The sequence below is a fragment of the Leptopilina boulardi genome, unplaced genomic scaffold, assembly GCF_019393585.1.
Source record: "Leptopilina boulardi isolate dan_hultmark-lab unplaced genomic scaffold, ZJU_Lbou_2.1 LbouV2_258, whole genome shotgun sequence".
In the NCBI taxonomy this organism is placed as follows: domain Eukaryota; kingdom Metazoa; phylum Arthropoda; class Insecta; order Hymenoptera; family Figitidae; genus Leptopilina; species Leptopilina boulardi.
Genome location: NW_026137816.1, coordinates 635408 through 658270, shown reverse-complemented (window position 1 = coordinate 658270; position 22863 = coordinate 635408). Strand labels below are relative to the sequence as shown.

The following is a 22863-nucleotide window of genomic DNA, read 5'->3' as shown; positions in this document are numbered from 1 at the left end:
AACATGTGCCTTCATAGTGGCAACATTGCAACTGTCACAGAAGAGGAGAGAATACGATCGAAAAAGAAGAGGGAAGAATTCGGAAAAGTGCGAGAAAGAGAGGAGAAAGCAGAAAATACATACATGTATATATATATACACATGTATTGGCAACAGCCTCCAGTAGGACCTAAATGACACGCGAGTAGGTTCTTTTACGATACCGTGATCTTTCCGTCGGCAAACTATTTCCTTCTAGAAAAAGTTTCTCGTAAAATTCGCTCAATCGATAATATCGAAACTATTTTTTTGACGAATTTGAAATTTTTTTTTTCTTGATTCACAAATCAAATTCTGATTTGTTTTTTTTTTTAGGTACTAGAATTAACGAAATGATGATAATAAGTTTGGTTCTGACTTTTATATCATACAAACATAGGCCATAAAAAACATTTACGACTTTTTGGCTCGCGGCTAGTCTCGCACTGAGAGAAAAAAAAAGAAATGAAATCAAAAGCCGGTTTCACAAAGACACTTTTTTTTTGCCGTATTTATAAGAGTTGTTCTGATTAATTTTATTGCTTCTAATAATAACAACGTGATTTATGACATCCGATGCAAGTTCATGAACTGAGGATATCCTTCTTTCTTATAGAAAAAAAAATAAATAGGAAAATTTAGGTAGATTAAATAAATTTAGAAGGTAAATAATTTTGAGTGAAGATCCGGTGGGAGGAGGTATATATGAAATTTTTGGGGATGATACGGAAATTGTGTATTTTGGTTGAATGCAATATATAAGTTGTTTGACGCCAACTGACAGTCGAGTATATTCGTGAGAGTAAAGCGTAACTGCGAGTTTAGGAGAGATCTATTCGCAAGAGGAGGGGAAATAAGAAGAAGGGATGGGGGGAAGAAGAAGATAGCAAGAGGGAGACGGCAGATAGAACGAGATGTGTCATTGAGAGAGAAGATTAAGTGAGAAATGAGAATTAAGATTTCGGTAGAGCAAAAAGGTAAATAAGACGAGAAACAATATATGTATATGAGTATAATAAAATCGAAAGAGGAGAACAGAAGGAAAAAATTGGACTTAAACAAATAATATAAAATTATACTAGACAAATAATATAAAATTATATTAGATAAATAATATAAATTAGACTCAACAAATATGACTGTCACGCTCCACGGTGAAAGGGACCTTAGTTGCAAACAAATTTTAGGTTATGTTTAGTGATTCACCATCATTAAACATTTATTTTTAATTATGCCATGGAAAAATATTTTTATCTGGAACAGCGATATGTTTCTAAAATAGCTTTTATATTTTTTTATATTAAAAACTGTGTTTTATATTAAAATAACTTTTATATTAAGAAACTTTTTGTAGTATCGCTTTAAAAAACACAAACATAACCTAAAATTTGTTTGCAGCTAAGGTCCCTATCGCCGTGGAGCGTCACATATTTAAAAATAAATTATATTTAAGAATAGAGGATATTTAAAAACAAATTATATTTTAAAATAAAGGATATTTAAAAATAAAAGATACTTAAACATAAAGGATATTCAAAAATAAACTCCAAAATACAAAAAAAAAGTACAAAATAGTTTTGGGAAAATATAAGAAGTACAGGTAAAAATGATGTGAGGGAGAAATAATAAGCAATGATAAGTATGTACTTGGAGAAGAATAGGAGGCATAACATACAGAAAGATAGAAGTAAGCCGAAAAGATAAATGAACAAAGAAAAAGGGGGGAGATACGAGGAGCAGAGTTTAAAAAAGATTGAAAAAAAAATCCAAAAACGATGAAGAGAGAGGCAAAAGAAGAGAAATAGAACAAAATTTGAAGAAAAAGAGAGAAATTAGAAAAAGGCCGATAGTTCTTATCATATATGAGAAAGAGAAGGATAGTTAGAAAAAGTGAGATGGATCACTGAAGAAAGAGACAAGATCGATGAAAAGAGAGAGAGAGAAGACACTCTCTTCATTTCTAACAGAGAGAGAGAGAGAAAAAACCCAAAACGATGATACGAAAAGAAAGAGATGATTTGAAGTGAAAGAGAGAAAGAATACCAAAAAGAGAGAAGGAATACCGAAAAGAGAGAAAGAATACCGAAAGAGAGTAAGAACATCGAAAAAGAGTAAGAGCACCATAAGAGTAAGAGAGAAATACCAAAAAGAAAGAGGAAAAATAACAAAAAAGAAGAAAACGAAACGAGAGAAAAAGAGAGAGGCTGAAGAAAAGAGAGAGTATTGAGAAACAGAGAGAGAAAGAAAGTACAAGAGCGAGATGGAATCGGAGAGTGAGAGAGAGATAAGAGAGAGATAGTGGAGTGAGAAGGAGAAGTAGAGAAAGAGGGAAAACGAAGAGACCCATTCATCTTGGCGCGCCTAGCCTGTACGGGATTGGCTGTGGGTGAGTGAGGCCGTCAGTTGATTGGCCGGTTCTGTTTACCAGCTGTGTTGAATTCAGGAGAGGGAGGCGAGAGACAAGCGGCGCCATTATTGTAAGGGGTTACATTTAGCTGGCTGTGGTGTGTAGTACGCGGCGTTCGGGATAGGGGGCTATAGTACCCTCATGCATGGCCCATAAAGGATTCGTCGACTATCCGAGAAGTACGCAAGAAACGGCTTCTAACACCTGACAGGCCACGCTCCTCCTTGGTCTCGTGTTTATATTCCCAAGACCAGCTGATCACAATTTCAAAATAATTTTTTTCCTTTTTAAAATAGGATGCGTAAGTGTCAATAAAAAAATAGTGAGCGAGGAGGAATACGAAATCGCGAAAGAATATGTGCGGGACCAATATGGTGTTGTTGGTGGACTGTGGTGACCAGTGCGGGTGTTGACTGTCCAAGGAGGGACGCACGGCGGCGGCGATATGAGTTCGAAATTCATAATAGATAGTATGCTACCAAAGTATCATCAACAATTTCATCATCAACAATTGTTCTCAAGCGCGAATCCAAGCTCAGTTCAGGCCTGTTCATCGAGTCCAGTTTCAAGTTTAGAGTCGAGTTTATCGGCAGTTGCTGCCGCGGCTGTTAATTACGCTCAACATAATTCACCGAGTCCGACGGGCTCGAGTCCTCAGCACTCAGGAAGTTCGGCCTCAACATCACCGGCGGCGCGCGCCACCTCCAGTATGTACCCCTATGTATCAGCGGCTGCGGCCCATCATCATCATCAACAACAACAAGCGGTAGCGGCCGCCGCTTTTGGTGCCACATCGGGTATGGTACCTGGTTTTGGTTCATCAGCGGCGTCAAGCGCTGCATTAGCGGCAGCGGCGGCCGTTGACGCTGCAACAACCGGTGACAAATCATGCAGGTACACTGCAAGTTTAACGGGAAATGTTGCACCATCGGCAAATGATCCAATGGTAAATTATACATTGGGACATCATCATCAAAATGGAGCAACCCCCGGGGGACTTGTGTCCTCAGCGTCGGCGTCCTCAGCTGTATCAGCGGCATCGGCTTCAATGGCGGCTGCTGCACAATTTTATCATCAAGCAGCAGCAGCGTCCGCTGTTGTTGATCCTCTTGCTTCCTGTCAACAACCAACCCCAGGACAACCTGGAATTCCAGAGATACCACGCTATCCATGGATGTCCATCACCGGTGAGTTTGGCTGATTTTTAAAATCTTCATGTTTTTGCATGGGCTTATTTCATCATCAATTGATACTTACCAATTCATACCACTTACTTAATGCATTATTGGTTATTATTGGGTGATTTTAAAATCTGCATGTTTTTGCATGGGCTTATTTCTTCATCAATTTATATTTACCAATAGTGTCTAATACATTATTGTTATTATTATTACTATTACTTTTATTATTACTATTCTTATTGTTATTATTATTATTATTATTATTATTATTATTATTCACGTACAATTGTGAACAATTAAAGAAAATGAAGAAGAAGAATAAAAATAACGTTAAAAAAGATGTAAAGATAATTGAAATATGTCTTCCCCTATTTAGAACAATGTATGAACATTTGTACTAACAATTATGCTTATTGTTATTAATTTATTATTAATCATTTGTGCTATTTTAATTAAAAGTACACTAATTTTACTACAGTGAAAAGAAAAGATTGGTTGGGGTTATCATTTTTAGTTAGTAAACTATACTGCTGGTAATTTATTAGTTGTTACTATTTTTTAGTTGGCATAACTACTTTATTAGTTGATTTAACTAATTAGTTTGTTGAAATAAGTATTTTATTAGTTACCTTACTAACAAAATCGTTAGGCTGACTAACTAAATAGTAACAGTAACTATATAGCATTGTCTCAAATCTCTGTAGTATTCAAATTTTAAAAAGTAGTAAATAGAATTCATTCTTTTAAATTTTAATTGTCTTTACTACCTCTTACTACTAACATTCATCTTTTGAATGCTATGATAATATTTTATAGCTTCTATATTATGTTCAAATAATTTATGTTCAATTAAATGTTTCATTGTTCATAAAAACAAATGTTTTCATGTTTTAATAATTTTTTTTTCCCCATTTGCAATCGTTATATAATAATTTATATAGCAATTAATTATAATTGTTGAATGTTAATAATTAATTAATTATAATTGTTGAATGTTAATTATTAATTATAATTGTTTAATGTTTATAACTAATGTTAAAATTTAATAATTTTTTTGTTTTGTAATTGTTATACATTTAATTAACGATATTAATTTATAATTCCAATGTAAGAAAATGATTTTGCCAGACGTCAATGACGCATTTGCGCTTCTAGTTGGAGTAACAACCATACCACAATGTTTTTTTATGTTTCCAACGAAACTCTTGAGTTTGAGTTCCCTAACGGCAGTAAACCATTCCATCTTGGACTTACTATCTAAGACTATAAAATGTTTTTAGCTTTCATCTTTTTTTTTTTTTAAAAAGAGAGAGAGAGAGAACCATTATTATTTGATCTTAGAAAACTATTATCTTGAATGTAAAAAAACAATTATCTTAAAAAAAAATATTGGGGAACGTTCATCTAAACTGCAAATTGTTTTGCTATTGAAAAAAATTACACAACAAAACACAATTTTAAATAAGATTTTTCTAAATTAAAAAAAAATTTAATATTCAAAACTGAATTTGCAAGAAAAACGATTTTTAACAGTTTATTAATTTGGAACAACTTTGTGAATTTAAAAAAATCTGGCAATAATACAAGATTACATAGTTATTGTCATGATTTTGCGGAATATTTTGGAATGTATTCAAATTATATAGAAAGACCTCTTTGAGAGATTGTTTATAATACAAGGCTACTCCAAAAATAATTTTTGACAAAATATATATAATATTTTAGCGAAATATCTTTGAATTATTATAAACTCAATGAATTAAATTATTACCGAGTTGTAAACAATTTTGAAAATGTTTTATATACTTCAACGAAAAAAATAACTGACTTCACTCACAATAAAATAAGTTATTTGTTACAAAAAATTAATGTTTAATATATAATAAATATAAATAAATAATTATAATAATAGAATTCGTAAAAAATTTCTAAAAAGAAAATTTAAAATAACATCTTTTTACCCCCTAAGAAATGTAGCGCTCGTCTTCTTTCTTCAGTCCGACGGCAAACGTCAATTACTTGAAATTTACAATTTTTTTTTTTTAAATCCAAATGAAAAATAGATTTTTAATCTTTATTTAACTTCTTAATAGTTGTTTTCTAATAAAAATAACATACTGCATTTCAATCTTTATAGATTTTATTTAAATTTCAAGATAACGTATATATACATATTGAAAAGATGAAATTTTACCGACGGTATTTTTTCTCACGCATAACATTAAACCTCTCCTCCCCCCCCCCAAAAAAAAAGTCATATAATAAATATTCCTAGTTTAGTTTCGAAACAATTATATGTTTCTTCCAATTAATTGAGAATAATTGCTAAACTAATAAATAATCTAAATAAATCGAGATAATAAATTAAAGAATTTTTTCTTTTCTTGACTATAACAATAGCGATAAAACTAATTGTATAATAAATTTTATAGTAACAATACAAAATATAACAATGATAACAATAGCGATGATAAAGATGACAATACTAATAATATTATTTATATAATACTAACAACAACAACAATTATAGTAATAATGATAATAATAATTATGATAATATAATAATAACGATTATAATAATAATGATAATGATAATGATAATAATAATAATAATAATAATAATAATAATAATAATAATAATAATAATAGTAATAATAATAATAAAGATAATGATAATGGTAGTAATAACAATAATATTATAAATAGGTAATAATAGTAATTATTATTATTATTAATATTATTATTTTTTATTGTTCTTATTATTACTTATTTATTTATTTATAACATAAATGCATTATATTAAACCAATTTTTGTTTATCAATAAATAAATTTTGTACAAGTTTTTGTAAATTATAATATATTTACATATAAACTACATGTAATTTGTATACAATTGTAGTAATTTATAATAGTAAAATGTAAGGCATATAATTTTAGTAATTGTTACAATAACCAATAATTATAATAAAACTAAGCTATATAATAAATTTTATAATAATAATGTATAGAGACTATAATTATAACAATAGTCAAATCTACTTTTTTTATTATAACAATAACAAAACATACTGTAATTATAAGAATAGCACTTATAACAAATGGTAAAGTTTACAATAATTTTACAGTAAGTTTATACAATAAAATAAGAAGCTATACATACACTTATAATAATAAATAAATAAATAAATAAATAAATAAATAATAATAATAATAATAATCATAATCCAAAATAATATTAATAATATAATTACAAACAAACAATAATTAATATAACAATAGTATGACTTGCAATAATATGGCCAATATGGCTGAATGAAGCCATATTTTTATGAACATAACCTAAAAATATATCTAACCTTAAAATATATAATAATTAAAATCCTCTTGATGCCTAATGGAAATACTTAATCGAAGAGGAAAATATCAAAGCACATTTTCATACCTTTATTTAAAAAAAAAGAGAATTAAATTTCACTTTACAAAAGAGGGAATATTCTTATTTTGAGAGGAGAATCGAATAAAATTTATACGATTATATAATTACAATGAAAACGCATTAAATTATTAAATAGGAAGAAAAATAGATGTAGAATAGTTTCATGTAATTAATCAAAATAATTCAAAAATGATTTAATTTTTTTGATCCTTTAATATTCTGATTAAAAATATAATCACTGTATTTAATTATGACGCCGGTAATTATTGAAGTCAGAATTTTAGCGGCGGGTCTGGTATGCAAATAATTCTTGGTAGTGTACTTGCTATCGCCAAGTTATGCCATTCGGATTTCATATTAACCTGTTACGTAGGTTACGTTCATTGCTATTTTTTTTCCACTGTCTTTACCAGACTTGCATATATATATATATATATATATATATATATATGTTGTTCACGTCTTGTATTTATTTAAAATAAAATAAAAAAAAAGAATCAATTTTGATTAATATTCAAAATTTGTAATTAAATCAAGTTTTGTTTAAATTTTCATTTTGTTAAAACAAAATATTGAAAAAATTATTAAAATATTCAAAAAGCCGTTAGGTAACATTTGTTAGAAAATAATAGCTTAATTTTCGTTTTTTTGTAATTAGTTTCTTTTAATTGTTTTATATATTGAATGAAAAATCAATGTTGATGTGAAAATCTAAAAAAAGAAACGACACCATTATGTTTCTAAGAATAGTAAATTTTCTTTTGTTTACATATACGGAAAAGTCTAGATTTTTTTATTTTTAAATACTTTTGTTCACTTTACTGTAAAAAAAATTCTAAACAATTACAATTGATAAATAATATTTTTTTTCGTCATTAATATTTATGAATCTAAAAATACATATATATGTATATTATTAGCTATGACTAAATATAGAAAGTTGCAATAAAATTTAAAAATCTTTTTCTTCCTATTTATTTTTTATTGAAAATTCGTTAATTTTAATCAAAAAATTCTAATTTTATATTGTTTAAAGAAATAATTTATATTTGAGAAAATGTTTCATTTACAAAAAGTTTTTTTTTCTATTTCATTCATGGTTGAAAATGGAAAAAGTGAAACTTCTTGTGACACAGACCCTTAGAATTTTTTTTTTAGAACTTGGGAAATGACAAAAGAAACAGACGTTTTTTATTTCAATTTTTTTTATTATATTTTTTTTAATTATTTTTTTAAATTAAATTTAAGGAATTAATTAATTAATATAAGGATCATTTTTTTTGAAATTGATAAAAGGAGGAAATTTTGGGAAAATAGAAATATTTATTTTTGTATAAATTGCATCTTGTTGAAATGTATCCCTCTTTCTTTTTTCCACACATTATTAGCATGATTCTCCTTATTTTATTTTATGTGACCGTCACTTTTCACGTTTTATTGCAACCAATCATTTTATCATTGAATATTGTGCCTGCTAATCATAAAAATGAATTTATGAACCTATTACAATCCCCTATTTGTCAGCTCTATTTCAATCAAATTTTCTATTTTTTTTCCCAAAAAAAAAAAAAATGATTTCTCTTCTTTTTTACAGATTGGATGAGTCCCTTCGACAGAGTCGTCTGTGGTGAGTACTTTTATTTTTATATTTTTCTTAAATTTTATATCAACAATGCAGACAACAATATTTTCAAAAGAAAATATTTATTATTATTATTAATTTAGTTAAAAATAATTGTGTGTTAATAGAAAATGTGTTTCCATTGGAGGAAAAATTTGTTCTGTAGATAATAAATTTTTTTTTTTTTTTTTTTTTTTTTTAAATCTGAAAGAAATATTTGGGACAATTTAACAAATCATATAAATATATGAAAGGTGACCGAAACGTGGGAGTAAACTGAGAATAAAGGAGTGAAGCGTTTTGTAGTTTGAGCACATGTGGCAGACATATTTTTGTGTATCTCAACTCTCTGTTCAGGAATTTCAATCCACGAAAACTATCATCCAAGATCGACTCACTTGCAAAACGTCCACTATTTTATATTTAGGATCATTGCCCCCTCTACTGACACTATAATAACTTTTATGACTGTCATTTCGCTTGTGCGGCTAATCATTTCATAGTAGTCCAATAAATAACGAATTTGCACTCTACAAAAATATTTATATTTTCCTTTTTTTTTTTGTTTCATTTTATTGGTTTCCTTTTATTTGTATTTTAGTTTCAATTGGTTTATTATTATTTTTTAGTTCCTTTTTTTTTGGTTTATTTTTTAGTTTTTTATTTGGTTCCTTTTTCAATTTATTTTTTAGTTCCCGCTTTTTTTATTTGGTTTACTTTTTAGTTCTTCTTTTGCAGAAAAAAAAGTATCAATAAATTCCAAGCAGAATCATAAAATTTCAATCTGCTATCTTAATTTGTTTCCAAAATAATAATTAATTTACTTTAAGCTCAAATTTATGAATGCTTCAACAAGATTAATAGCTTCATAGAGGAAAATATTATTTTCCATATATTTTGTTTCCCTTTGTTTAAAAATTGGAAAAAAATTTCCCTTTTCTTGTTAACTAATATAAAATTTAATTAATAAAATTGAAAATCATTTTTTCTTGCAATTATGTAATTAATTATATGCAAAAAAACAAAAAAGAAACGTTATCAACAAGTTGTTTTGGTGAGGAAAATTAATGATTCACTTATCGAAACTTTCAGCGTATTTCCTTTCTTAGAATATAAATATATTTATTCTCAGTCTGTAAATTAATAATTAAAGGAACGCCATTAGTTTGCGACGAAAATAAACTTTATCTGTGTCGCCACCGTCCATTGATAATTTATTGCAGATTGTATGTATCTCCCTCGCGAAACTGATTACTTCTTCTTTTTTTTTTTCCTGTCGCGTGATTTATTGTCCTTTAAAAAGTATTCTGCAAACAATTTTAATTCAATTAAAATTTCGTCGCAAAAAAAAAAAATATCACACACTAAATGATTATACAATTTGAATTAAAGAATTCTTTTCTTAAAATTCTTTTTTTTTTTTTTATTGCATTGAACGGGAATTTCATTTTGCAATGTAGATGAATGCACTTTAGTAATTGCCCATAATTACGGTGTAAACTGGGTGGTGTACGGTAAGAGTGAGAGATGAATTATTTCATCATAAACTCGGACGAAAATTTATCGACTTCTCCAAAGCTAATGAGAATTTCTCTTCCCGCTTGTCGGCGCCAGTCCATTTTTTTTTTAAAGTATGAAAATTCTAAACTTTTTACATTTTTCAAGTCTTCTACTTATTCTATTCTTCGTTGGACCACTTTATTTTTTGTTTAAAACAAAGTAAAAATTTTTATAAAATTTTTTTTTTGATATTTTTCTATGGTATTTTCTACTTAGTATTTTTATTTATTATTTAGATTCTTATTTTTTAAGAGCCATAGTAATAAATTTTCACAAACAAATAAATAGTAATAATAAATTTTTTCCAAAAAGGAACAAGGAGGGAAAAATTGCAAAAACAAAATAATAAATATAAAAAGTTTCAAAAAAAAAAATCATCTTGATTTAGAAACTTATTGAATAATCATTGACATCAATATACGAAACGAGTTTGTGCTCCAAAAGAGGGGAAAAAAATATGGTAACAATGATAAAAAAAAAAATTCTCGCAGACAATTTATAGCGAATTGTGTGTGTGTGTGTGTGTGCTTCCTTCTAGTCAGACGTGGGCGGTGGTTTAAGAATTTGGGAGTGATTGTCTATAGGGGGAATTTTCAAGGGTATATGGTTCATTGGCCAGAGGTGCATTATGCGACTCACTTATAAATATATATTTTGCTCTGACATGCGAGATAAATGATTTTTTTTTTCAAGCCAATCGAGTCTCTGTCATTGCTAGTAGTTTAACATCTATCACTTTTGTTAAACACTTTTGCTTCACAATGAGCCTCTAATCAATGTAATTATCAGCTTTGCAATTGCTCTTTATCGTACTCCCTTCTCTTTATATTTTCTGATTCATTTTTATCAAAACCCGCATATTCAACTATTTTTACAATTATTATTATTGTTATTAAATATTATTTATGCGTCATATTTATTGCGTTGAAAAATTTAGTTTAGAAATTCTGAAATATTCTTTATTTACCCCTGGACTGGAAACAGAATTTGTCACAGCAAAACCGGAAATAATTGACCAAAAAACCGAAATATAAAAAGCGAAACGGAATTTCCTTTTTTCGCCTCAACACCGAAACGGAAACAATTCTAAGAGTTGAGGTAAAAAAAAACTCTCGCACAAACAAAAAAAAAGTACAATAGCATAAAAATTGTGTTTTGAAATAAATTTTTTGCCTTTAATAAATAAATATTTAATTATTATTTATTAAATATGAAAAATTTTGGAAAATTTCGAAAATTGTATGAAATAAAATCTTAATTACAAAAATAGATAAAAAAAAGAGGGGTGGGGGGGGGGGTTTGCTTATCAGAACCAAATCAAGATAATGGTATCCCAGTATCTTGTGGAATATTGGTGAGTCCATATCGTTAAGGAAGCCATAGTCCCCGAGTTTTGGCGGTTCCTGAATGCCAATGGTCCCGCTTTTACAAGTATCGGTGGTCCATAAACGCATAAAGGTTGGGCTATAATGATTTTATGAGCTCTCGATGCTCTCCCCATTGCCACCTCGTAATCATTTTCTCTCCCTGTTTCGCCTTCTTGCTAACAAATTCCGCTCGTTTGCTCATCTTCCAAAGTGTTCGTCTGTCCCAAGAAGCCATATATTTATACCTAAATGGTATTTGTAATTGTAACTAGTTCTATAATAAAAAAAAAAAAATGCTTGATAATTAAACAATTTTTAGAATTATAAATTTTATTTCATATATCAAGTATTATTTTTTTTTTTGATCTGGTTTACAAGATTCTTCCTGTTTGACAAAACAGCTTTATAAATAATTTATATTCACTTATAATTCTGTGAATAATTTTTTGTAATTTAAAATAGAAATTATTTTTAATTTTTATAATTTTATGAAATAATTTTTATGAGAAATATTCAAAAAGAATTTCAAGATGAAATAAATGAAAAAACAGAAAAGACAGTAATAGAAGATTAGAAATTATTCTTGATAGTCTGGAGTGTTGTAATCAGTGATTATTATATATATTAGGGAAAAAGCAGACCTCGAAAAAGCAGTAAAAAGTTCAAATCAGAAAATGAACTTTGACCTATATGATATTACATAGTCATTTTCTATATATTCAACATTATTTTACAGTAAATTCTCATTCAATTGAATTTTATATGATTGGAATTTTGTAAATGACAGAAATTTCAATTCAAAGAATTTTTATTTATACGAATTTTTAATTGACAGAATTTTCTAAGACACCGGAAGTTTTATTTCTCCGAAATTATAAATTAAAATTTTTTAAATTGCGCCGAAATCTTCATGTCGATTTTTTTTCCGGTAAATGCAAATTCGACGTCTTAAAACTTCGGTCAATTGAAAATTCGGACAAATGGAAATTAGGTGTTTTAAAACTTTGGTCAATTAAAAATTCGGACAAATGAAAATTCGGCGTCTTAAAACTTCGGTCAATTAAAAATTCGTACAAATGAAAATTCGGTCTTTGTACTATTTAGTCGTATGAAACATATTTCTGACCAAATAATACTGAAAATTATAAATTAAAATTAGAACAATTCTATATTAATAGATTTAATTCCTCTTTCTTCAATTCCTTTATTTCGCTTCTTTGGGCAAATCGATTAATTAGTGAGAAAAAAAAACAACAACTTTTTTCCATACTAAATTTTTAAAGAACTATATATATATATATAAATAAAAGCCATCTATTTATACAAAAGACCTTAAAACTTCAAAAACAGCGAACAGATTTCTCGCATCAGTACGCCTGCAAAAGTTGAATACATTTACATAATGGAATTCTCCATTTTATCGTGATCTGCATTGGACTTTTGCTATTCGTTATTCCCCATTAGTGTCTTATGCAGAATTGTTCTTCTTTTTTTTCTTTTGCCCTTCTCACAATCTTTCTCGAAAGAACAAATCTTTTCTTTTTTAGGCATCCCAATTTCTTTGTTCATAATCGTTGCACGTCTTGACTTTTTCGAGTATTCATCAGTTCTTAATGGATCATTGTCCTGAGAGGATCAGTTTTTTTTTTTGTACATGAGAACGCGACGTGGTTGCAATATGATTTCTTTTAAAGATTTAAGGTGTGAGAAAAGGAGACAGACGGACGGACAGACAGAGAAAGAGAGAGAAGGAAAAAAGATCCAAAAGGGTGGAGATGAAGAATCGAGAGATAGATCAGAGATCCCAGGACATGCTGTTGAATTCCGTAGGAGTACGTGTGGGTTAGAAGGAGATAATGTATAATTTATAATCAGGCCGACAGCAACGGAGGATTCGACAGTCTGAATTCTCCGCCCCAAAAGCCGCCAACCCCTCATTAGCATTCGATGATGGCTGCCGCGTCCTGCAGCGTCGGTACTATCCAGATCCATGATTCTAACCTACCCTACCTGCATCAACTCCCACTATATATCCCCTATAGAACGCCCTTTAATACCTTTCACCCTTAAAAATCAAATAAAAATTAAATGGAAACAAAAATCCATTTTTCCATCTCAATCCTCTTTTTTTTTATCAACGCCTGTTCGATTTCGATTCGAAAAAGAATTTTTCGCCAAAAAAAAAGTGTAAAAAGAAAGTGCTGATTTTTGGTATCAAATAAAGATTTCAAAAATTTAACCCTAAATCGGTATTAAATTGATATTTTTCTTTTTGTAGTTTTTTTTTATAGTGCAGGAAACGTTTTGGCTGTGGCGCGTAAGGCACTGGATTCAGTGTATACAGTCGATGTTCGAATCCCCTTACGAGGTGAAAAAATTTTTTTCTACTATTAAAATTCAAAAAAGGGAAAGGAAAAATTTTAAATGAAAAAAGTAAATTTTTAATTAGAATATGAAAATTTTCATTTAATAAATTATTAACTTGAGATGTGGAAAATGTCATTTTCAAGTGTCGTAAAATTTTGGGAAAGATCGTATTTTGTTTCGTATATTATCATCCTCTGAACCGTTGCATGTATATATATATTCTACTATAAATATTTTGCAAAACAGTTTCTCTTGATGCTTTTTAGTTCTGTTCTAAATTACTCTAAAGTGACTCACACAAAGAAGTTTATTTTCGGTGATACTGAAAATAATCGAATTTTGATTAACGAAGAGAAAATTTATGGAAAAAAAAATTTTTGATTTAAGTACTTGGTTTACTTGATTAATTACATAAATTTTATTTTACAAATTTCTGTTTGTATTAAATAATTTTTGAGTCAATTAAATGGTATTTTGTTTCAAATACTGAATTTATTGGTTCGAACACAGAAATTATTGGTTCAATTAAAGAAATTTAAGGACATGTTATTGATTCAAATACAGAAATTACTTTTTTAAATACAGAAATTATTCGTTCGAATACAGAAATAAGTTGTTCAAATACAGAAATTCAAGGACAGAAATTATTGGTTCAAATACAGAATCTAGAATACACAAATTAAAATACAGAAATTCAAGTACAGAAATTATTGGTTCAAATACAGAAATTGAAGTCAGAATTATTGGTTCAAATACAGAAATTTTTTATTCAAATGCAGAAATGACTAGTTCAAATTCAAAAATTATTGATTTAAATACAGAAATTCAAATACAAAAAATTTATTATTAGTTCAAATACAGAAATTCAAGAACAGAAATTATTGGTTCAAATACAGAAATTTAAGGACAGAAATTATTAGTTCGAATACAGAAATTAGTTGTTCAAATACAAAACTTATTGGTTCTAATACAGAAATTCAGGGACAGAAATTATTGGTTCAAATACAGAAATTGAAGGACAGAAATTATTGGTTCAAATACAGAAATTCAAGGACAGAAATTATTGGTTCGAATACAGAAATTAGTTGTTCAAATACAAAACTTATTGGTTCTAATACAGAAATTCAGGGACAGAAATTAGTTGTTCAAATACAAAACTTATTGGTTCTAAAACAGAAATTCAGGGAAGGAATTATTGGTTCAAATACAGAAACTAGAATACACAAATTAAAATACAGAAAATCAAGTACAAAAATTATTGGTTCAAATACAGAAATTGAAGGACAGAATTATTGGTTCAAATACAGAAATTTTTTATTCAAATACAGAAATTACTGGTTCAAATACAAAAATTATTGATTTAAATACAGAAATTCCAGGAAAGAACTTATTTGTTCAAATAAAAAAATTATTGATTTAAATGCAGAAATTCAAATACAGAAATTTATTATTGGTTCAAGTACAGAAATTAAAGGACTGAAATTATTGGTTCGAATCGAGAACAGAGAAATTAGTTGTTCTAATACAGAAATTATTGGTTCAAATACAGAAATTCAAGGACAGAAATTATTGGTTCGAATACAGAAACTAAAATACACAAATTCAAATACATAAATTTTTGGTTCAAATACAGAAATTCATGGTCAGAAATTATGGGTTCAATTACAGTAATTACTTGTTCAAATACAGATTATTTTATACCGTGTATCTAAATCTTCTAAAATTGTAATTAATTTTTATTTAATTTCTGATTACTTTAATAACAATTTTCGGTTTTGAGGATACTTTAGGACCTCCATAACATTTGAAATTAAATCTTTTTGCTGTAAAAAGTAAATCGTTATAAAAAAAAATTGCGAGACAAATATAATTGTTGGAATGATAGTCAAAAACTTGTAACAAAGTTTTTTTTCTTTTAAAGAGGAATATTCATATTTATAGGAAGGAGAGGCCATAAGGCGACGACGGGCAGGTCAGCATCGGTGTTGTCACCGAGATTATTGAAACTGCAGTTTTACGGCCCTTAAAAGCAGTTTAATTGCCGTTATATAAGTGTTTATGTGTTGCCCAGGTTGCCTCCGCCTCCACCTACCCCAAACGTTTATTTTATGGTCATAAGGCTGTATAGACTCATACTCCAAGCTTCGTTTTGTCGCGTGCCAATCTGTATTTAATTCTTTCACTTAATAATTCACAAAATTTTATTTATTTTTTTCCTTGCGAAAAAGATTTTTGTAATCTTTTTTTGAAATTTAAGAAAAATCCTTTTTTTACAAATCACATTTCTTGTTTTATTTTTTACAAACATATTTCTCAAAGCCATGTTTTTCGAGGGGAAAAAAAGTATGTGTTATTTGAAAATTTGTATTCAGAGTGCAAAATATCAACATATAAGGGAATGGTATGCATACAGCGGATACCGTATCGAGGATCGTTTTCGCCTTTTCGTGAACTGCATGAGAAAAAAAAAAGGATAGACGGGTGGTCGTTGTGTCATGTCTAGTATAGAACAAATCTCAGGGAGAGTTAGAAAGTTCCTTTTAGCATTCTTAAAAGTCACAACCCCACACTTTTTTTCTTCTTCTTCTTTTTTCCTTTCTTTTTGTGAAAATCACCCTTCCTAAACGGTCGGTTTCATTATATTTTTTTTTTCTTTTTTATAACGTCAACTTTCTCCCTACCCTTCGTGTCGCAGGTCTGGTTGTAAAAAAAAAACCATTCTTTGAGGAAAAAAAAAATAATTTTCAAAACCTGTTCATAAAAAATACCTACTTTTTCATTTTTTTTCCCTCTATATTGGCGAAAATAAATGAGAAAATTAAAACTTAATGAATTCATTAATATTTTTTTTTTATTTCGAAACAAAAAAGGAAACCACAATACGCTAAAAATTGCATCGTCTTTGTATATCGAATAAATATCATCTCTAATTTCACAAAGAACTTTTTCTCGAAAGATACAACGCACGGGAGGAAATCTAATTTAATAATGAAAGAGCATGGGGAAGGGTAAAAATTTTCTCGTTTTCACGCCAAAAAAAAAAAAAAGAAAGGCGAGGGCAATCTTTAGCGAAAACAGAAGAGGCTGCTGTTGCAACATTATGGCAGTGTATATTGTAGTTGAGTTTAAATTATATACATTTCCCGCTCTTTTATACATTTGTTAAAAAGTAAAACTCCCACCAACAATAATTCTTCAATTTATGCTTCTGTAATATTAGAGAAAATTTTCTATGAAATGAGGTTTTTTATTTAGAGTACATTTTTTAAAATCTTTACTAGAATTTTTAATAGCCTATTTTAGAAGGTGCCAAAAAAAAAAATTGTACCTCTCAATTTTTCTCCCTTTACGAGCAAATAATTTCACACTCTGTTTAAAATATATATATATATATGTATATATTCAAAAGCTCTTTAAATTTTATGACTCGTAGTTTTATGACGATATTTATAGAACTGTTTGAATTTTAAATATTTTCTTAAACAAAATTTATTTTTTAAAAAAAATATGTTTTTTTTCTAAAATTGTAAATTATTAAACGAATTTTTGATTATTTATGTATTTAAAACAAAATATCAATTAATTGACGCAAAAATTATTTGCTTCAAGTAAATATTTATTTAATGCAAGTAATCGATTATTTGAATCAAATAAATTTTTCCTTTTTTCACTGATATGATGAACTTAAAATGAAAAAACAAAGATTATATTCATAAATGTTGAATAAAAATGACCAATATTGAGTCTCGACGTAATTTTACAGGTTTTAAAATGTGTCGTCATGCCGCGATTATGGTAATTCAACGACTTACTTGAGTCGTTCACCAATGGCTATTGACTACGAATGGACTATACATCCCAGGGCGGGGCTGTCGCCGGTCAGTTTGTATTTCGCACCATTTATACCGATTATATTAGTTGCAGTAGACAATTCATTTTACTCCATTTTAAATTGAAATATATTCAAATTTCAAAATTTTATTCAAAAAAAATGGGGCAAATTAAAAAAAATGATAGTTAACCGATTCTCAACAATATATTTAAGATTCAATATTAGGATCTAATTTTGCTTCATGTCGATATTATGTTATTGACACTGAGCAGTATATATATATATATATATATATATATATATATGCACGATTTATAATCTCCCGCAAACTATTTCAAACAAACTCTGTTTATTCTTTTATCGCAAAAATATATAACTGATGACTCTTGAAAGTGATATCATGTCGGCTTGTGTATAATAATTTCAGTGTTGTCTACGGTCAAACATCAAAAGAATTCCTGATAATCTGTCATCAAAGATTTTACTTCCTCAACAGGTTGTGAATTAAAAAAATTATATATATAGTCGAACTCAATAAACAGAAGATAAATTAAAGTTCCGTGGGAAGTAAAAGAAACTTTTTTTTATTTGAAAAAAGTGGCGGGAAATTTTTGTATTTTTGTTAAAATTAAGTAAAGAAGATTTTTAGATTAGGAACTTGAATATTGTCAAAGAAATTGATTTTTTTGAATAAAAAAAAATCTTTTTTCTGGATAGTAATAGCGATTATCATTTTGAGTCACTTGAAGTTTGCCAATTACTCATTTTGATTCAGAATGATAAAATATGAGTTATTATTAGAGACACCCCAACTTGAAAACCCCTTTTAAAAATGACAATGTCATTTTAGGTTTGTAAACGCTAGTATTAAATTAGGGGAGGTTAGGAAGAGTCAATGAAAATCGCATGAAATGTGAATCGTTTGGTGTGTCGTCACCTAAAAATGAAGACTAAAGCCTCGTACACACATTGGGGGAAAAGAGTCGAAAGACCAGTTTTCTTGTCTATGACTGTGTTACTCGATGGCTGTGTATTTCTATGACATGCCATGGCATGAGAATAGCCCCCTGGCGTGTACTATCGTAACAAATGTGGCCGTTTGCATAACACGACGACGAGCAATTCGGGCAGGTTTGACGGCGCGCGATATAGACTTTTCAGCTATACGTTTGTAGGTTAGAAAGAGAGAAAGAGAGAGAGAAAGAGAAAGAGACATTTCTCTCCTTCTCTATCCCGGGGTGATTCTGACTTCCCTCGGGGATCCTCCGAGTAATCTTATAAGCCTGGAGATAGCCAATACCGAATGACACGACCGAGCAATTCCATGACTTTTGCTCTTTCGTTTTCCTTCCCTGTGTCACTCTCTCTTTTCTTTTTTTTCTCTGAAACTGACTCAAGCAATGGTGTTAACGTTCGTTAAGCGATATCAGCAATTTCCCAAATGGAACTTCATACAATTAGATTGTATATACACTTGTTTTGTGCTTCGCTTCTTTATTTATTGGGGAGAAATTTTTTTTTTTTTTTATTACTTCTATCACTGTATAGGGGAAAATTATTTTGTTTGAACCAAGTATAGTATTTTTTTGTATTAACACAATTTTTTGGTTACTTCAATCAAAAATTTTTCTTTGATTCAAATAAATATTTATTTGATCTAAATTTATTTTACAATCAAAGAAATGATATATTTGTCTCTATGCCTACTAATTCATTTATTTGTTACAAATATATTTTATTTAATTAAAATAAAAAATTTATTTGAGCCAAAGATGTATATTATTTGGTTCAAATAAATCATTTCCCTGGGTGTAATAAAACTTTTGGTTGATCCACACAAATATTTGGTTAACTGTATAGAAATTTATTTGATTTAAACAAAATTTGGTTATTTCGAAAAAAAAATTTTTCTTTAAAATCCGCTAAAAATCTCGGAAATTACAAAATCTAAAAAAAAAATAAATTTTACACAAAAAAAAATTTTAAAAATAATTACAGTAATAGTTAAAAATTATTGAATCGAAAAAAATTGTTTCCTATATACATAATAGTATCTATAACTATATTGGAATATACTTAAAGATTTGTGAAAGTTTTGTGTATTTTAGAAAAGATTTTGTAATGAATACATGAGTTGTTTGAAATTAATAATGAAAAAAAAAAGTTACAGTGAAATGTCTCATGCAAAAAAACACTCGTTTCCGGTTTATGTCAGATCTTATGGAGAATGAAGAGAACGTTCAACAGAAAAAAAAAAAAATGAAAAGCAAAAAGAGGAATTACGATTTTTATGATCATGAATAATTATTGCAATTTTCACTGCGGTAGATAATAATTTTTTTTTTCTTTTTTTTTTTTTGTTTGATAATTAGAATAATTGTAGGAAGAAAATGTTAATAGTACTTTTTTTCAGTTAATTATTTTTTTTCTCGTAGAGAAAATGTTGTTTTTTTTTCAAATAAATTGTTTACTTTTATTAAAAACTTTCTTAACTGTGTTTGTAAAAAAAAAACACGATTTCAGGACCGGCTGTAGGAAAAGGAGCTAAATTTTTGAATATTTCTTTGAAACCCCTTTATTTTTTCCTTATAATTAAAAAAATACATTTCAGAGCCGAAATTTTTTAAAATTATTATTGAAAATTATTTCCTTATAATTAAAAAATACATTCCAGGGCCGGCTGTAGTAAAGGGCCAAAATTGTTTAAAGTACTATTTTACATAATTATCATAATTCGCGAATTACAATATAAGATTTCTTATAATTTATATTATAAAATTTTTTTTTTTTTTGAATGGAAAATATTTTTTGGTTCAAAAATTTTGAAGAGAAAAATTGTTGAATCTACCCAGTTTCGCGCTACATCCCTGATGTAGCTTATCGCGACTTTATCCTCCCTCCCCCCCTCCCGATAAAAACTAAAGGCTCCATTTCCAGCTTTTGTACTGTCCCGCAGCCAGTGAGATTGTGTATTGGTGTGAGTGTTCTCTACAACGGACCTGATATGGCCAATTCTTATACCTATATATGTATATACATAGAGAGAGAGAGGCGAATATTCGCGCACATACATATGGGTTATTTTATACCATATACACATTCTATGGAGTACATAGGACGAACGGGTATTATCCTTGGTGGTGTAGGATCGTAGGAATTCGTGCGTGAGCCGATATCGCGTTCCAGAGTAACGCGAGAGAGAGAGAGAGAGAGTGCGGCTAGGAGGCTAGGTCGTCCATGCGCTCGAAAGGGACCAGTTAAAATGGGGGTGGGATCGTTATCCTGCGCCAATGGACGTTGCGCATGCGCATCATGAACCCCTTTGTCCGCGTGGTGCAGTCTTGCCAACAACCAACTCTTCAGGGGACTCCCCCGAGAGTTCTTCTGTCTTTTATTGCTTTTATGCTTCCGCACGGCAAAAATCTACTTTTACCACTCAAAAATTCGAAATTTCACACATGCGAATTTTTATTTAAATTTACATTAAAAAAAAAAAAACACTAGAAATCCCCCCTCTACTTCAAAATTAAAGAACAGTAATTAAATATGTTTTTCAATTTCGAAAAATAGGTAAAAGTAAAACTATTTTATTATTTATTTATTTCATTTAAATAACTGTTTTAATTCAAGATAAGGTAAAACATTTTTATTAAATTTTTTATTTATTTCATTTAAATAAAAGTTTTTTATTTGTATCTATGTATACCAAAAGCGAAAAAAGAATTATTATGGAATTTGTTTTACTAATAATAATTTAATTTATTACAATTATAAAAATAATTAATTTAAAATTAATTATAATTATAATAATAAGAAATAATTATAGTTTACATTAATTAAATAAATAGAATTTTTAAATAATAAAGAAAAATTGGAAATTGAATCGAATTTTTGTTCTTTATTTCTGAATTGATCGAGGGAATGTTTTACATATACTCATCTGCACTTCGAAACAATGTAATACGCCCCGAATCAACGACTTGGAAAATTTGTCTTATCAGATTGTCATTTGAATACGAGGAATATTCAAATAAGTACAGAATGCTCATTTTAAAGCTTTTTTTGTATACTTTTTTTCACACATTCGTAAAAAAAAAATACTGAAAATTATTCCTCTAATTTTGAAATACTGTATTATTTCAACAATTCTAAGGGAAAATTTAACGTTTAAATATAAATAATTATGTTTGCGTTTAAAATATTAAGTATAATTTTTTTTTCGTTTTATTAAAACCGAATCAATTTTCAAAGGAAAAAAAAAATGATACTTGAAAGTTTAATAACTTTATAAACTTTGAGAGTATATATTCAAGTTTTAACGTCGTTCAAAAGTTCACTGCTAAAAGTTTTCATAAATGAATGAATTTAACCTTTAGCAGTTATAATATGGAATTTTTCTTACCAATTCATTTTACTTAAAAACTCTCGAGTTACTAATTATTATATTGTAGTTTTCCATAAAAAGCTTATTCTGTAATTCATATAGTAATTTTTTTTTCAAATAAATTGATTCACATTTTGTAAAACGAAAATTAAATTTTTCCTTTTTTTTATTTCAAATTTGTTTATACTTGAGATTGTTCTATACGCCTTGAACTCAATAAAGAAATTAGAAACGATAAATTATAAATTACAACTATAAATGGTCCTTCATTGTCTGTTGTTGTGAACGAGACAGTTTAATTGAAACGGTAAACTGTTTAAAAATATTAATCACTTTTTATAAATATAAATTTTTTACAAAGACTTTTTGGAATAGAATTTAATTTTTTTTTTAAATTTGGCAACCAGAAAAAATCAAAATTTTTAACGCAATTCTATCAACTTTCTAAATTTAAATTCGAAAGAATTTTTAGCAAACTGGTATTTTCAGAAGCAAATTGATGTTAAAATGGCAATAGAAGATAAAAAAAAATGTTTTTTTCTGATAAAATAATGACTTTGATAAATATGTGAATATCTTTTCTGTCATTGAACCTATCACGTATAAGGATCCACAGGAAATGCGTAGTTGTTTTTTTTTCCTTCCAAAAATGGGATTTTGTAGAAATATTCCGGATGTACCAATGTCTT

The 22863-nt window shown here is 28.2% G+C and overlaps 1 protein-coding gene across 2 annotated transcripts in view; it reads left to right on the top strand.

The window, feature by feature from the left end:
* Window positions 1-209: 209 nt before the first annotated feature.
* Window positions 210-22863, top strand: part of LOC127280922 (homeobox protein abdominal-A homolog) — a 44708-nt gene continuing 22054 nt past the window's right edge. Inside the window, exons 1-2 of one of the 2 annotated variants that reach the window (XM_051304324.1) lie at window positions 210-3612; window positions 8638-8670. In XM_051304324.1, the coding sequence (XP_051160281.1) occupies window positions 2871-3612; window positions 8638-8670 (775 nt within the window). In that variant the 5' untranslated portion in view covers window positions 210-2870. The remainder of the gene's footprint in view (window positions 3613-8637; window positions 8671-22863) is intronic. The other variant, XM_051304325.1, reaches the window with a different exon arrangement.